The sequence below is a fragment of the Mobula birostris genome, chromosome 9 (genome assembly GCF_030028105.1).
Source record: "Mobula birostris isolate sMobBir1 chromosome 9, sMobBir1.hap1, whole genome shotgun sequence".
In the NCBI taxonomy this organism is placed as follows: Eukaryota; Metazoa; Chordata; class Chondrichthyes; order Myliobatiformes; family Myliobatidae; genus Mobula; species Mobula birostris.
In genome coordinates, this window is record NC_092378.1 from 39,351,848 (window position 1) to 39,369,088 (window position 17,241).

The 17,241-nt window shown below is 40.4% G+C and overlaps 1 protein-coding gene across 6 annotated transcripts in view; it reads right to left on the reverse strand.

The window, feature by feature from the left end:
* Positions 1 to 17,241, reverse strand: part of cadps2 (Ca++-dependent secretion activator 2) — a 706,406-nt gene that overhangs the window by 107,092 nt on the left and 582,073 nt on the right. For 4 of the 6 annotated variants that reach the window (XM_072267872.1, XM_072267871.1, XM_072267876.1 and 1 more), the window contains exons 19-20: positions 3,483 to 3,624; positions 509 to 628 (exon numbers count right to left, since the gene is read on the reverse strand). In XM_072267872.1, the coding sequence (XP_072123973.1) occupies positions 509 to 628; positions 3,483 to 3,624 (262 nt within the window). The remainder of the gene's footprint in view (positions 1 to 508; positions 629 to 3,482; positions 3,625 to 17,241) is intronic. The other 2 variants (XM_072267874.1, XM_072267873.1) reach the window with 1 other exon arrangement.

The following is a 17,241-nucleotide window of genomic DNA, read 5'->3' on the forward strand; positions in this document are numbered from 1 at the left end:
AATCCCCTTCTTGATAACACACTCTGAAAAAGATCAAAATTTTATCATGGCTTATTACTTTTTTGCTAAACTAAATGTCACTGATGAAAAGAAAAATGAAGCATTTGAGTCTAGTTTAAACCGCTCTAAGGTGTCATTTTGTGATGACACATAGGGTAGATTTGTCAAGTAAATACCTATAAACTGAAAATCAGTTTTGCCCTTCGATGTGTACTTTACACATTAAATATCAATAACCGGATAATGAAGCATTGCAATTCAGTAATAAAATGGAGAACAGTTTCATTTCCTTTGCTTCTATTCTCAGTAGCATTTACATGCACAGAATCTTCAATAAACAACAAGTAATCCTCCATTTACATGCAATGCACAGGAGCCAGAGTACTATCTAAAACATAATAGCTTGCTTCATGCCTGCAACCAACCATACACACAAGACACAACAGCAAGTGTACACAAAATGTAAAATTCACAAGCAAGAGGCTATCCAATTCTACAGAATACACACGTGGAATCATATAAAGAAGCCATCCAAGATGATGGAGAGAAACTAGGCATTTGCGGAAGATTAAGAGGCAGACTTGGGACTTTTGGCAGGCTCACGCTAACAAGATTATTGGTGAGGTTCCTGTGGGAGAAAGAATCAGGACAACATCAGAGAAATCATATTGTAAAAATGAAGTTCATTCAATGCTGTAGAGGGGATGTTCCCCAGCTCAAGAAACCAGCTGCTTCTTTGTGATAAATTGACTCGCAATATTTAATTTTTTTGAATTTATATGTCAGTTACAATATTTGAAAAAGAAAAGTCAAATTATCAGAAGATATCACCATACAAGAGAGGGGAAAGTCCTTATCATGATGTTTAAATTACTATTGTACCTAGTTAAGACTAATGATGTAGTATAAGCAATGAAATTGCATACTAGGGCTGACAATTAGCAATCTGAAAGCAGTAAAATTGCTGGCCACACTAATGATCACCATGATCTACAAGATTGTTTTAAGTCCAATGAGTTTACTAATGTCCCTAGGAGAGGAACACTAATAGTCTGTCTTATAAATGAGGTAATAAAATAATTATGAACTTGGTGGGTTTTGATCCCTTTTAGTAAAAACGTACACTTGCCATTGAGGGACTGCAGTGAAGATTTAGCAGACTAGCTCCCAGAATGGTAGGTTTACTATATGAGAAGAGATTAAGTAGAATGGGCTGATATTGTTTACTGTTTAGAAAGATAAGAGGTGACGTTACTACAGCTCATTAAGTTCACTAAAATTCTCAAAGAGCCTGACAGGCTGGATGCAGGGAAGATGCATCCCTGGGTAGAACCAGGGGCATAGTTTTGAAATAAGGTGGAAACCATGTAGAACTGAGATGGAAAGAAATGTCTGCACACAAAAGTAGCAAATCTTGTGAATTCTCCAGAGGCTCAGTCACTGAAATTTTTAAAAACATAGACTGTTCAGAGTTCTGGATAAGAGGGAAATGGGAATAGGTTAGGAAAATGGAAATGAGACAGAGTATTAGCCATGATCTTGCTCAAAGCTGGCCCAAAGGGCCAGACAGCAAACTCCTGCTCCTACTCTCAGGTAACACAAAATTGTGTGTGTGTGTGTGTGACTCCATCTTGACCTCTGAAATGTCTTAGCTTGTATCAAAAACAGCAATATTAAAACACACAGAGGGAAAGCAGGTCAAGGCAAAATAGGGATAATCTCACTGGTGACATCCTCAACCCACAAAAGGATAAGAAAGAAAACTTAAAAGTTGATAAAAAAAAATAAGGCTGACAAGAGTGTTAATATAAGGTAGTCTATAAATTTAAATTAATTCAGAGTACGTGTTGATGATCCCTTTTGTTAAATACATATTTTTAATTAATTTACTAGATGGGGAAGTTGCATTTAAAGCCAGCATTTATTGCCTGTTCCTAATTTTTAACTGAGGAGTTAACCATATTGCTGACTTTGGAGTCATGTACAGGCCAGACTGGGTGAGAGTGGCAAACTGCTTTTCAGAAGGGCTTTGGTAATCAGATTGGATTTTAGAACAACCTGTTGATTTCATGGATACTGATTTAATTGTTAAATGTTTCAGATTTATTTTTATTATTAGAATTTAAACATTTTAGCTACCATGTTATGTGCCATATGGGCCTGGTACATGGATGGTAACTCTATTTTTGACAAAGATTTAACTCTTTTTTCTCTGAACTGTGCCCTGGAGTGTTTGGCATCAACTTGAAGACACAAGCAATGTTTAAATACCATCCCAAAATTGACATTTTGGTCAACACAGTATATTTTCAGTGATTAAATTATCAATCAAGGTTGGAAGCTTGCAAACTAGAGCTAACTTGAACTCAGAATTTTAGCAAGTGGCAAGAATTTTACCAATTGAGGCAAAATCTCATTGGATAGAAAACACTTGCATTTCACCCTTTGGTAATTGGTTATGCCAAATATAATTGGAAAAATTAACTCTATTGATTCAATGAGGCTTGCAATTCAATCTGTTTGTTGTAAATTTCATATTAAATGTCATTCTCTGTTACTTCCATAGATATCCATTTATTTTAAATGAATGTGTTAAGTACCACACATTGCACTTTCAAAGCAACATAGTTCTAATGCATATCCAGGAAAGCACAGCAACATACAGAGATAATATATTTGCCTGCCAACATTTCAGTATATTACATTGACCCATGAGCTATTAATTATAATGTTACAAAGAATCAGTATCTAAACCCCCCCCCCCATTTCTGTTATAATCTGTTTGCAATTCATATAATGTACGAGAAATGAAACAGTACTATGGAAATTATGAACTTTAAAGTTAAAAAGGCAGCATATTCTACAAAAAAATTCTGACAGCTACCTTTTCAATTTTTTGATTTAGATTATTAAAATGAAGTTAATAGCTGCCTCTCTGTGTGAACTGCTCTACTAAACAATTTGGTTTTACAATAGGATGTTTTACATAAATATAGGACAACATTAATCTGTGGCAATATCATTGGAAAGACAATTGAGGACCTTGTTATTTTATAATTAATACACAATGAAACAATATTCAAAAATTATGAAATTACACTTGACACTCTTTAAAATGGTACTTCTAAAACTATAAGCAAATGTTAGAAATTCTATATTCTGGCTTTGTTATCTTTTCTGTCTTAATACTGAAGAAGAGAATCTAAAACATGAAAGGATGCATTTAAGCAATAATTGCAATTCCAGTCACCTGTGTTCTTATAGTTTTTGAAAACTCATCATTGGATCTTTTGGGATTCCTCTAACAAAAATCCCCATGTAATGCACATATCCTAACTGCAAACGCGTCGTGATGATTACAGACCCCGTTTTTAACCTGGCACAACATATGATCTTTTAATCTTAAATCTAGTTCTGAACCAGCATTAGGTATCATTAGAGGAAGGAAAATTGTTGAGTAGAAACACCTCCTGGGGACTTACTTCACAGGTTGCCATGTTTCTTGTTCAAAGCTTTTATGAATGGACTGAGCAATTGCTGACTCCATCAGGTCAATGTAACGAACCACCAAAGGAACAAATAATTCTTGCAAATGCTTGTGGTATTTCCCATTGCATAAATGAGCTTTGGAAAAAAACATTTAATTAATTATATTGCCGATTTATTAGATAAGAACACAATTATTCATTCCAGGGTTCAATGGAAAATAAAGATTTTAAATAAACACAATTGCAGAAGCAGCATATTTCTACCACTAATCATAAGGAAAATATGGCAGCCTAATTATACTTGGAATGGAAATGTGAAAACTGCTGGAGTTGAAATATTTTTGAGACAAACAAGTGCAATTGATGCCATTATTGTGCCTATGGTTATATAAACTGAGCTCAAAATCCAATGATTTTTTGTGAGAGTTCTGCAACGGTGCTACTTCAATAGAGCAGAAAATTCACAACAGATTACTTTTGTTACAGCCTGTTTCTAAAACGGTTGCACTAGAATTGACAGTTGATTGAGAGTTCAAGGGTTCCACATCCAAGTCTTTGGAGCTTCACATATGTCTTTTCAAAAAAAAAGTATTAGTTCTGTGAACTGAGAAAAGGGATGACATGGCTCTGACCTGCAGAGCTATTTAAGAGCATGAGCAAGGAAGTTATCAGAAGCAATCGACTGAATAAATGGATAAATAATAAGGTGGGGGAGGGGAGAAGCATACACATTCTGAGGAGTGAAAAAAGACAAGTTACCCTGTAGTCAAGATGAAAAATGAATATGAAAACATCTAAAACAGGAGAAAAGCAGATAAGGAGACAGACAGATGACATAAACAAGTGAAGTAGGTAGGGCAGGTGTAGAACACGGAGGAAAAATCCATTGGATTCCTATATTGCAAATTCCATATAATTCAATATAAGCTACTATGTTTGCAGCAAGTTTCTCTCTTTGCTTCACTGGCAGAGAACAAGTTAGTTGGCAACTTTGTGGGGATAGTTGAGAAAGAAATTTAAGATAATTGGTTAAACACCTAGACAAGTGTTATCAGGAATTTTCAGACTTTTACATCATTTTATTGCTCCATATTATTTCCTCCTTTAACATCAAAATTGTTATTCAGTTGCCTTGACTCTGATGTTTATTACACGGTTCTGAACATAAATACTGTACTTGTGTTAACTCTAGACAACCAACAACCATTGCAATTTCTACTTTTCTTGCAAGAAGCAGGAAATAATCTTTCCATTTACTCCCCTCCTTTTGTATGCTTTTAATGCTTTGTTGTTCTTTCATGGCTAATAGATAACTTAGCTCCTTTCTTGGTTAGATTGTACATTTAGGTTCACTTACTCAGTGTGCTGTTTCTACAGATTTACTCCCTCCTGCCAAGCGAGTCTAACGTAATGACCCAACTCATTATTAGAAATAATTGCATATAAAAATATCCTTGGGCGGTAGCTCTACAGAACAATGTCAGTATATTGTATCCACCCTATAAAATTCTTTCTACTAACTTCAATTTTGGAGATTGAACATATTACACTCAACTCTGTGTTTAGTTCTGCGAGGCAAGTACGAATTTTCACAAAAGGATATTTTTCATTGAATCGTTGGAGGGGTATATATGAAACAGTGCAAAAATTAAGGCAGTTTCTTGTAATTTTGTCTATTGGCCCACAGGATTGGCAGGAGTACAGGTTGATTCACGAGAATTAAACCTGGGCTAAAACTGAAAGGACAATCTGCAGATACATGACTTCTACTCAATCTGTTTAAAATGCTGAGGAACGACCTGATTGAGTTCTTTAGTCACAAGAAGATTTGATGGGGAGAGGTGCAATTTCCTCGATGAGACAAGGATGAGAGAAAAATTTTAAAAAACAAACTCAGACTAAAAATAAGTGAAACTAGAAAGTGATACTTTGTATAAAGGATATTGGAAATAAATGCTGTCAAAACATTAGGCAAGAGGTTTATGATTAGCACATTTGAATCAGTTCAGAAATTCATTGAAATAATTCACACATTGCTAAGATGTGAAATATATCAAAATAAATCACAAAACTCTTAGTTCATCATATATATTATGTTATACTCATTAGTGGCTATCTGCCTCAGATTATTAAAAATAATAAGGATTGAAAGAGCTAGATGACTTAATTTTAAATGGATTAAAAAGAAACAAATCTTTTTCTTTAAGTACAGAAACTGCATTTATAAGGCTGTTTTAATAATTATACTATGATAATTTTCTTTTATTAATGCTCTGTCAATTATTTCATGCCAAACAAAGTTTTCATTAAATTAAACAAGATTCTGATTCATAAATTCTAATAAGCCTCACAAACAAGTGAAGGGGCTGTGAAGGTTGGAGAAATGTGGCAATACAAAAGGTAAAATACACAGTCTTTGTATTTCCTCAGGTGTTATTTTCCATTTCTAGATGCACTGGCAGCAAAAGCACACCACTTCATTGTTATAAAAACAAGGCTGCTTCTACAAAAGCACACTGTATGTGCTTTGTGTGTTTCAGCAAGCATCACTGTCATTACTGTTGCCATTGCCACCCACTGAGACATAGTGACTGCTGCACCGCCTTCACAGTTGCTCTAACTACTTATCACATCCCTTAAGACCGGGCAAAACAAGTTCTTCTGCAGAGTAGGCACACATTATTTTCCACACAGATGTTACTTCTGCTACGTGAAGGCAAGCATGGAGTCCAATTTCTAATGTGATCTGACTGAATTAAATGCTGTGGTACCAGTCACCCCCTCTGTCTCCCTGATTGCGTATTAAGGCAGGGTGTGGAGTTGAACGTCAGGCAGTTGAAAACTAACCAGCGACTTCATGCACAACATTAAGGGTGCATGTGCTAATCACCTCTTTGATGCAGTGATCACTTCCACTAGTACACTTGGTTAGCGGGGGACAGGCTGTCAACTGAGTTTAAGATGGAGAGCTGCAGCTAATAACTTCCTAAATTACCGAAATCATAACAGGTTTCTTCATCCTTACAGCAGATTTGTATTCTTATTCAATAACATTACTGCCTGTCCTTGAGACCAGGGCTTATTGTCATGATCAAATGTTGCCGACTTGTTGGTGCTTAGCTGTGTATCTATGTATAGTCACAACACATGTATAATCTAATTAGATATCTATCCATTAAGTACTTTTGAATGACATTTGGTAAATGAGAGATCTGTATGATTTTATATTTTATTTCTCTGCCTGTAACAGTAACTGCAATGGCTAAGTGACCAAATATGTACCATGATAGATGGAGAATTACATACTCGTTAGATAGCACCAAATGTTACAACAATTGAGTAGAATTTCTATGCGAGTGTTGAAGATATGATAAAGTTAGATCACCAAAGAGCAACATAATAGATTCAAAAATTTTGTCTTCACTTGCAAGTCCCTCCATTGGTTCATTGCTAAAACAAGTCTATATCCAATTCCATTCTGATGTATGCACTTGTACCCTTACCCATCCAGTGTTGTAGTCCAGTGCCCTACCATTCCATATCACTTCATGCAAGCCCAGTGTTCTACTTCAGTCCTCTAGACTCATTACTACCTTTCCACATCAGGCCCGGCAAAGGTGGGGCAAATCATTCAGAACTACTTCATTCCACATCAGTCAGACAGACAAGACATGCATTCCACTGCATCTCCTGCCTTCCCTGCAGCTTGACTCTGTGCTCTGCTCATCACTCCATTCAACGCCTTTTGTAACTTTGGAACAGACAAGGTGCAGCATGGACTATCCACTTTGAATAGAATGGCAGGGCACGGAACATATTGCTCTGGTCCATGATGGAGTTACAGTACATTCCATCCTACTATGTACCTTCTCAATCCATATCTCTCCACTTCTGCACCCAACATAGAGCCTTTCATAGTCCAAGCTCATTCCTTGAATTCTTTTCCTAAATATTCCACTGAGGTATCCTTCTTACAAATCTATCTTTTAGACTTGTTTCTGGCCAGCTTTCAGAACTCTTCTATTCTCATCTGGCACCTCGGTGAAGCATCATTTAGAAATGCAAGTAATTTTTGCAAGTTTTAATTTGGGCCTCATTTAAATCACATTGAATCTACAGCAAATTTAGAAATTAATAATGCAACACATCTTACTGTATTATTGACATGTACAAAGTTCCCTGTTCAATGGAGTCCACAGGTCTAAATTTTCCTCACTAGAATTCACATTTAATAAAAATGCACCTTCTATGTGGTAAGATATCGCGATAGACTGGTGTCCTATCTGGGGGCGGGGGAGTCTCGTACTCTCAGTCGCTTCACGCCACAGAAACTGGCGTGAGCACCAGCCTGATGGGCCACAAAGGCTCGGGACAACCTTTGACTTTTTTTTGGTAAGATAGCTAGTGAAAAAAAAAGCCCCTTATGTAACAAACGGCTGGCTGGTGGTATAGTGGCATCTGCGCCGGACTTCGGAGCAAAGGCTCCTGATTTCAAATCCAGCCGGCTCCCTTGCATGCTTTCCATCTGTGCTGGGTTGAGCGTCGAGCTAGCAATTCGGCCTCGCAAAAATAAGAACGCCTGCTAAAAAAACCATCGTCGTGACGGCATCCCAATGACTCCACTCGGAGATAAGGGCTTTCTTCTTCTTCTTCATGTAACAAATGACAGACCTTCCCCAGAAGGCGCTTGGAAATACACCGAGACTTTGTGGGGAAGTATTGCAATCAGGAGTCCTGAAACCACTGTGCACAGAGGGTGTATTGTTCAATGAAGCCATGAGAGTGGCATTGGTGCTTTGTAATCAGAATATACTGACTTAAGAGCACAATGAATGAATTGACATTATAGTACTATGAATGTATTGGCTAGATGAACTATGAATGTATTGGTTTGATGAACCATGAATGCGAAGAGAGCCAGGTACTATCCTGACGAAGGGTCTCGGCCCGAAACGTCAACTGTACCTCTTCCTATAGATGCTGCCGGGCCTGTTGTGTTCCACCAGCATTTTGTGTGTGTTGCACGTACTATTTTGTCATTTATTTGATTGAATAACATTCCTCATTTGCTTTCAAGCCAAAAGTTAAGTCAAATAGAAACTTTGCTCGCAAGATGCCTTTTCCTTCAAGATGCCCTGTGTGCAATGTCTTTCTAGTTTCCAATGATCATTTCATGAGAGGATGCGCGATGCTATTCTCCACCTATTGCAGAAAATGAGGTCGCTGAACTGATCTTTGCGATCATCTTAAGTACCAGGTAATGAAGCATGAAGTGTTGAGCAGCAGTGCTCATGGTGGAACACCAACAGAATACGTTTTGAAAGAGTCCCACAGTCCATTCAGAGACCCATCCCAAACATGTATAAGAAGTCGTAAAAGATGTTGGTGAGGCCTAATTAGGAGTATTGCATGCAGTGTTGGTCACCTATCTATAGGAAAGATGTAAATAAGATTGAAAGAGTACAGAGAAATTATATCAAGGATGTTGCTGGGTCTGGAGGACCTGAGTTATAAGGAAAGATTGAATAGGTTAGAACTTTATTCCTTGGAACGTAGAATATTGAGAGGAGAGAGAGGAGATCTGACAGAGATATACAAAATTATGAGGGGTATAGATAGGGTAAATGCAAGCAGGCTTTTTCCACTGAGGTTGGGTGGGACTACAACCAGGTTTGAGGATGAAAGGTGAGAAGCTTAAGGGGAACATGAGGGGAAACTTCTTCACTCAGAGGGTTGCAAGAGTATGGAACAAGCTGCCAAGGAAAGTGGTGCATTTGAGTTTGATTTCAAAGCTGGAGCATAGGTACATGGAAGGGAGCAGTATGAATGTCTGGTGCAGGTCGATGGGAGTAGGTAGTTTAAATGGTTTTGGCATGGACTAAATGGGCCGAAGGCCTGTTTCTGGACTGCGCCTTTCTATTTCTCTATGAATGTACATTGCACTGCGACAGCATCAAATCAGTGCACCTGGAAATTCTGCAATTATAGTTATGACTATTCTCCAAGAGTAACATGATGATAACTATTTAAATATAATGGGTGGATTCACTTCAGAATCTCAGCAATATCATATAGATAGACCAAAGTCTGCTCATTTATTTCCAGTCGTCACTGAGAATGCTTTAAGATCACTAAAAGGTAAATATCAGGAATGCAAGCAGAAGCAGCTGGTCTTATAAACTGCAAACACGAGGAAATCTGCAGATGCTGGAACTTCAAGCAACACACATAAAAGTTGCAGGTGAACGCAGCAGGCCAGGCAGCATCTATTGGAAGAAGTACAGTCGACGTTTCGGGCCGAGACCTTTCATCAGGACTAACTGAAGGAAGAGCTAGTAAGAGATTTGAAAGTGGGAGGGGGAGGGGGAGATCCAAAATGATAGGAGGAGACAGGAGGGAGAGGGATGGAGTCAAGAGCTGGACAGGTGATTGGCAAAAGGGATATGAGAGGATCATGGGTCAGGAGGCCTAGGGAGAAAGAAAAGGGGGAGAGGGGGGACCCCAGAGGATGGGCAAGGGGTATAGTGAGAGGGGCAGAGGGAGAAAAAGGAGAGAGAGAGAGAAAAAAAGAATGTGTGTATATAAATAAATAACGGATGGGGTACGAGGGGGAGGTGGGGCATTAGCGGAAGTTTTTTCTCCTTTTTTTCCCTCTGTCCCTCTCACTATACCCCTTGCCCATCCTCTGGGTTTTTTTCCCCCCTCCCCTTTTTCTTTCTCCCTAGGCCTCCTGTCCCATGATCCTCTCATATCCTTTTTGCCAACCAGCTGTCCAGCTCTTGGCTCCATCCCTCCCCCTCCTGTCTTCTCCTATCATTTCGGATCTCCCCCTTCCCTTTTAAATCTATTACTAGCTCTTCTTTCAGATAGTCCTGATGAAGGGTCTCGGCCCGAAACGTCGACAGTACCTCTTCCAATAGATGCAGCCTGGCCTGCTGCATTCACCAGCAACTTTTATGTGTGGTCTTGTAAACTGCATTAGATGAGCACAAAATTTTCTATCAATTAGAATGATTTAATTTTTTGTTAAATGTCAAGATTTAACCCAGATAAGTGTGAGGTGGTTCACTTTGGTAGGTCAAATATGATGGCAAAATATAGCATTAATGGTAAAACTCTTGGCAGTGTGGAGGATCAGAGGGATCTTGGGGTCCGAGTCCATAGGACGCTCAAAGCTGCTACGTAGGTTGACTCTGTGGTTAAGAAGGCATATGGTGCATTGGCCTTCATCAATTGTGGGATTGAGTTTAAGAGCCGAGAGGTAACGTTGCAGCTATATAGGACCCTGGTCAGACCCCACTTGGAGTATTGTGCTCAGTTCTGGTCGCCTCACTACAGGAAAGACATGGAAACCATAGAAAGGGTGCAGAGGAGATTTACAAGGATGTTGCCTGGATTGGGGAGCATGTCTTATGAGAACAGGTTGAGTGAACTCGGCCTTTTCTCTTTGAAGCAACGGAGGATGAGAGGTGACCTGATAGAGGTGTTCAATATAATGAGAGGCATTGATCGTGTGGATAGTCAGAGGCTTTTCCCAGAGCTGAAATGGCAAGCATGAGAGGGCACAGTTTTAAGGTGCTTGCAAGTAGGTAGAGAGGAGACGTCAGGGGTAAGTTTTTTTACCCAGAGAGTAGTGAGTGTGTGGAATGGGCTGCCGGCAGCGGTGGTGGAGGCGGAAACAATAGGGTCTTTTAAGAGACTCCTGGATGGCTGCATGGAGCTCAGAAAAATAGAGGTCTATGGGTAAGGCCTAGGTTGTTCTAAGGTAGGGACATGTTCGGCACAGCTTTGTGGGCTGAAGGGCCTGTACTGTGCTGTAGGGTTTCTACGTTTCTATGTTTCTATTTACAGAAATGACAAACATATCCAGTCTACCCCACCACTGTGAATTGATGGGCAGAGATCACAATGGAGCAAACCTGTGATTTTTTGTTACATACTTGTTGTCACCGTTTTGCATTTGTTAACTGAGTTTCATAATTTTCTGCTATATTATTTATAAAAATATAAAGCTAAAAAACTCTTCATTTTAAAAGAACCTTGTGGAATAACGTACTTCATTGTTTTTAAACGCAAACAACAGGAATTCTGCAGATGCTGGAAATTCAAGCAACACACATAAAAATTGCTGGTGAACGCAGCAGGCCAGGCAGCATCTCTAGGAAGAGGTGCAGTCGATGTTTCAGGCCGAGACCCTTCGTCAGGACTAACTGAAGGAAGAGAGAGTAAGGGATTTGAAAGTTGGAGGGGGAGATCCAAAATGATAGGAGAAGACAGGAGGGGGAGGGATGGAGCCAAGAGCTGGACAGGTGATAGGCAAAAGGGATATGAGAGGATCATGGGACAGGAGGTCCGGGAAGAAAGACAAGGAGGTGGGGGGGGAACCCAGAGGATGGGCAAGGGGTATATTCAGAGGGACAGAGGGAGAAAAAGGAGAGTGAGAGAAAGAATGTGTGTATAAAAATAAGTAACAGATGGGGTACGAGGGGGAGGTGGGGCATTAGCGGAAGTTAGAGAAGTCGATGTTCATGCCATCAGGTTGGAGGCTACCCAGACGGAATATAAGGTGTTGTTCCTCCAACCTGAGTGTGGCTTCATCTTTCCAGTAGAGGAGGCCGTGGATAGACATGTCAGAATGGGAATGGGATGTGGAATTAAAATGTGTGCCCACTGGGAGATCTTGCTTTCTCTGGCGGACAAAGCGTAGATGTTAGCAAAGCGGTCTCCCAGTCTGCGTCGCCAATATATAAAAGGCCACATTGGGAGCACCGGGCGCGGTATATCACCCCAGCCGACTCACAGGTGAAGTGTTGCCTCACCTGGAAGGACTGTTTGGGGCCCTGAATGGTGGTAAGGGAGGAAGTGTAAGGGCATGTGTAGCACTTGTTCCACTTACATGGATAAGTGCCAGGAGGGAGATCAGTGGGGAGGGATGGGGGGGACGAATGGACAAGGGAGTTGCGTAGGGAGCGATCCCTGCGGAATGCAGGGGGGGGGGAGGGAAAGATGTGCTTAGTGGTGGGATCCTGTTGGAGGTGGCAGAAGCTACGGAGAATAATATGTTGGACCCGGAGGCTGGTAGGGTGGTAGGTGAGGACCAGGGGAACCCTATTCCTAGTGGGGTGGCGGGAGGATGGAGTGAGAGCAGATGTACGTGAAATGGGGGAGATGTGGTTAAGAGCAGAGTTGATAGTGGAGGAAGGGAAGCCCCTTTCTTTAAAAAAGGAAGACATCTCCCTCATCCTAGAATGAAAAGCCTCATCCTGAGAGCAGATGCGGCGGAGACGGAGGAATTGCCAGAAGGGGATGGCGTTTTTGCAAGAGACAGGGTGAGAAGAGGAATAGTCCAGATAGCTGTGAGAGTCAGTAGGCTTATAGTAGACATCAGTGGATAAGCTGTCTCCAGAGACAGAGACAGAAAGATCTAGAAAGGGGAGGGAGGTGTTGGAAATGGACCAGGTAAACTTGAGGGCAGGGTGAAAGTTGGAGGCAAAGTTAATAAAGTCAACGAGTTCTGCATGCGTGCAGGAAGCAGCGCCAATGCAGTCGTCGATGTAGCGAAGGAAAAGTGGGGGACAGATACCAGAATAGGCACGGAACATAGATTGTTCCACAAAGCCAACAAAAAGGCAGGCATAGCTAGGACCCATACGGGTGCCCATAGCTACACCTTTGGTTTGGAGGAAGTGGGAGGAGCCAAAGGAGAAATTATTAAGAGTAAGGACTAATTCCGCTAGATGGAGCAGATTGGTGGTAGAGGGGAACTGATTAGGTCTGGAATCCAAAAAGAAGTGTACAGCTTTGAGACCTTCCTGATGGGGGATGGAAGTATATAGGGACTGGACATCCATGGTGAACATAAAGCGGTGGGGGCCAGGGAACTTAAAAACATCGAAAAGTTTAAGAACGTGAGAAGTGTCACGAACATAGGTAGGAAGGGATTGAACAAGGGGGGATAAAACCGTGTCGAGGTATGCAGAAACGAGTTCGGTGGGGCAGGAGCAAGCTGAGACAATAGGTCTGCCAGGACAGGCAGATTTGTGGATCTTGGGTAGGAGGTAGAAATGGGAAGTGCGAGGTGTGGGAACTATAAGGTTGGTAGCAGAGGATGGGAGATCCCCTGAGCGGATAAAGTCGGTGATGGTGTGGGAGACAATGGCCTGGTGCTCCTTAGTGGGGTCACGATCGACGGGTAAATAAGAGGAGGTATCCGCGAGTTGTCGCTGTGCCTCGGCAAGGTAGAGGTCAGTACGCCAGACTACAACAGCACCCCCCTTATCGGCGGGTTTAATAATAAGGTTAGGATTAGTGCGGAGGGAGTAGAGAGCAGAGCGTTCGAAAGGAGTGAGGTTGGAAATTTGTGCCATGGAATACAATAGCTGGTGGCGTAATTGTAATACAGGCTTTAAGATATAAGGAAATGCTCATGAAGGAAAAACTTTTGAAGGCAGCTGTAATCAGAAGCAGAAAGACTATTGAGATCAAAAACAGAGCAGTCAAATGCAAACAGATTAGAGAAGAAAATAATCAAAGCAAGTGATAGACTGAGCTGTGCCATATTGTTCTTCTAAGGCAGAGTTTTGGAATCATATGCTTGATTTCCTTGGGTGTAAGAGTCCGGTGCCAGATTACAGGATGACGAATACAGGTTTGACAGCAATTGACAGTGGATAAATAAGAGACAGTGCCCAGCATTGGATTCCTGTGGTGCAAATTAAAAGGACGTGGGATAAACTAATTTTCTTAGACACAAGAGGTACTGCAGATGCTGGAAATCTGGAGCAATACACATAACGTGCAGGAGGAGCTCAGCAGGTCAGGTAGCATGTATGTATGGGAACAAACAGTCAATGTCTTGGCCTGAAATGTTGACTGGTTATTCCCAACTAAATTTCCTAGTCTTTCTTCTGTCTGACAATTGGAAAGTATTCCAGTTTTACTTGCTGCTTTCCATACACATCAGACGAAAAGACAGGAAAAGAAAATCTGCCAATCACTTGGACCAGCACAGGTAATGACACTGCAATCTGCTCCCACCAACAGCTGGACTCAATTACAAACAAAAAGAGTCTAGGTAAATACAAGGAAAATAACCAGGAAAACTTATTTGTTTCCCATTCCCATCCATTCCTGAATTTTAATTGAACAATTCAGGTGATCACAGACTTGCTCTTCATACTATGAATTTGTGCAATTTAATACTTGCAGCAATGGGTTACTCATGATCAGTGTCAAAGGTCATCTGCATTTAGCCCAGTTCTATACTTCTATGGTAACCATATGCATATCCTGATCTTGCGTGACCTGTTCAATTCAAATTACTTATTGACTCAGAGAAATTTGAACACTCAATTAACTTTCCTTATGGTCTATGTTTTCTAGAATAAATATAAAATGCCTTTAAAGTTCAGAATCAACCAAATGGCCTTCTGAAGTTTTCCAAGACTTTTAAAATAGCAACTGTGAGAAGATCGAACTACATGAGCATCAACTGCATGCCCATGCAAAGACAGTACAGTATCCATTTTTATTATAAGTTAGCTTGCCCTTATAATACTTCCCAATGCTGCAAGTTATTGCTTATGTCCCAAGATTCCGTGCCACAGTGATTTTCTCCCAGTCATCAGTGTTAAGAACAAAACCATATTTACATATGAATCAGAAGCAACGGTTAGTTACTGAGACCCTCGAGCCTGCTCCATCACTTAAACCACTTCATAAGATCACGGCTGATCCAATAATTAGTGTATATATCCTTGTCAATGATTCTGCCCCTATGCTTAACACTAGATTGGTCCAAATTAAATTACAGATTCTCGATGCAACCCTATTGCACTTTCGCACCGAGGCATTCTGATTTACCTTTCTTTTATCTCAGTATAAATTTTTATTCTATTATAAATGTACAGATTGTTTCCTCAACAGCTATATCACTGATATGGATAATATTGTCGTAATACATTTTGAGATTCATAGGCATTCAATAAGGCCCCACACATGGGGCATTTACCACATGGGGCTTGGAGCCTAAAAGCTCGGACGATAGATTGCTAAAAAACTAAAAACTTGAAATGGGAGAATACATGTCATTTTGGTGTTGTAACCAGTATGATTGCTGCAGAAGATTTAGTGTGCAGACTCTGCTATTTACCACCTCTTTCAAGGACTTCTATGAGGGGACTGGGTATAGACAAAATGGTAAAGGTGAACTTTTGATCTCTCAATCTACTTGGCTGTGTCCGTTGACCTGTTTATTTACTGACACTACACTTTCTCTGTTAACTGAAACTCTACATTCTGCACTCTGTTCTTGTATCAGTTCGACATACATACGTGTGGGAGGATCTGTTTGCATGGCATACAAACAAAAGGTTTTTGCTGAATCTTAGTAAGTGTGCTGACAGTAAACCAATTATCAATTTGCTGAGAAACAAGAGAGAATGGAGGAGTAAGCAGAAATGAGGAGGCAGACAAAAGACAGGCACAGATTAAGAGACTGGGAAAGCAGAGTACAACAATGGGAAATAGTACCAAGTGGGTGTTGTTCCACAAGATATATTTGTAAATGTCAGTATCTGGAAGGATTTGGATGTTTGTATAAAGAGATAACAGAAATTTAACATTCAAGTTCAGTAAAAATTGGAAGAAAAAATGGTATGGAGAGTTTTACAAGGTTGTTAAATTATATGAACGAACAAACTTTGCTAATATCTTGGAGTACTGCGGTCAGTTTTGATCTCTTTGATTAAGGAAAGATGCACTTGCCTCAGAGGCTATGCAATAGATGTTCACATTATTTCCGGGATGAGAATGTTGTTCTTTCAGGAAGAGGATGGCTGGAATGGGCATTTATTCTGTGGAATTAAGATGACTTCTATAAACACAATGGATTCTGGAAGTGTTTGACAGGTGCTGAGAAGTTGTTAACCTGGGTGGAAAAAAGGAGAAGTTGAGATCAAAATCTCAAAATAGGTGCTTAGGCATTTGGAAATGAGATGAAGATATATTTTGGAATTTTTGACCCAAGGCGATGGTAGATGCCCAGTCATTAAGTATTTTCAGGATTACCACTTGGATAGATATTCACTTTCCAGGCCTTAGAGAGTTTATTGCTAATCTCAGTTTTTGAGCACACCAGCATGACCTTTCAAAAGCGTCAGAGTTGTCTGTGACAAACTCAAACTTCTAACCAATATTCTTTGCTCAGCTTGTTAAGAACCATCCTAAGCTCTTAATGTAAATTGCAAGCAATAAACAGTCTGAAGTTGAAAGGACAGCTTAGCAAACAAACAGCACTGTCTATAGAGCACAGGCTCCTGGCCCAGAGCATGGGGACTGGCTGCTCAAGAGATATGGTTTACATAGTGAAGTGACCATGAACGTTCATGTCTGCATCAGCCAAAAGTAAGACAAGAGGGTTATCATAATTGGCCTACAGCAAACCAGGCAACCACAACCAAGTTAATTGCATCATTTAAGACCCAGTTTAAGATGGTGCTACCGAAGATGTGTGACAACTTACTGGTAAATCATAAGGCAAGAGAATCAACTAAAAACATTACTAGTAACGTCTTTCATGAAACAAATTGTGGTTAAATATTACTACGGGCAGTGAGGAGCAGGCAGAGACGAGGTTGGTTCGGGGGATGAGTTGTGCTGGGGCATTGCAAGGCACAACACGTTCAAGCCACCAGGTTTGCGGACTGTTCATATTGCTTCTGGACATAGAGAGAGCTTTTTGGAGAGGAATCAA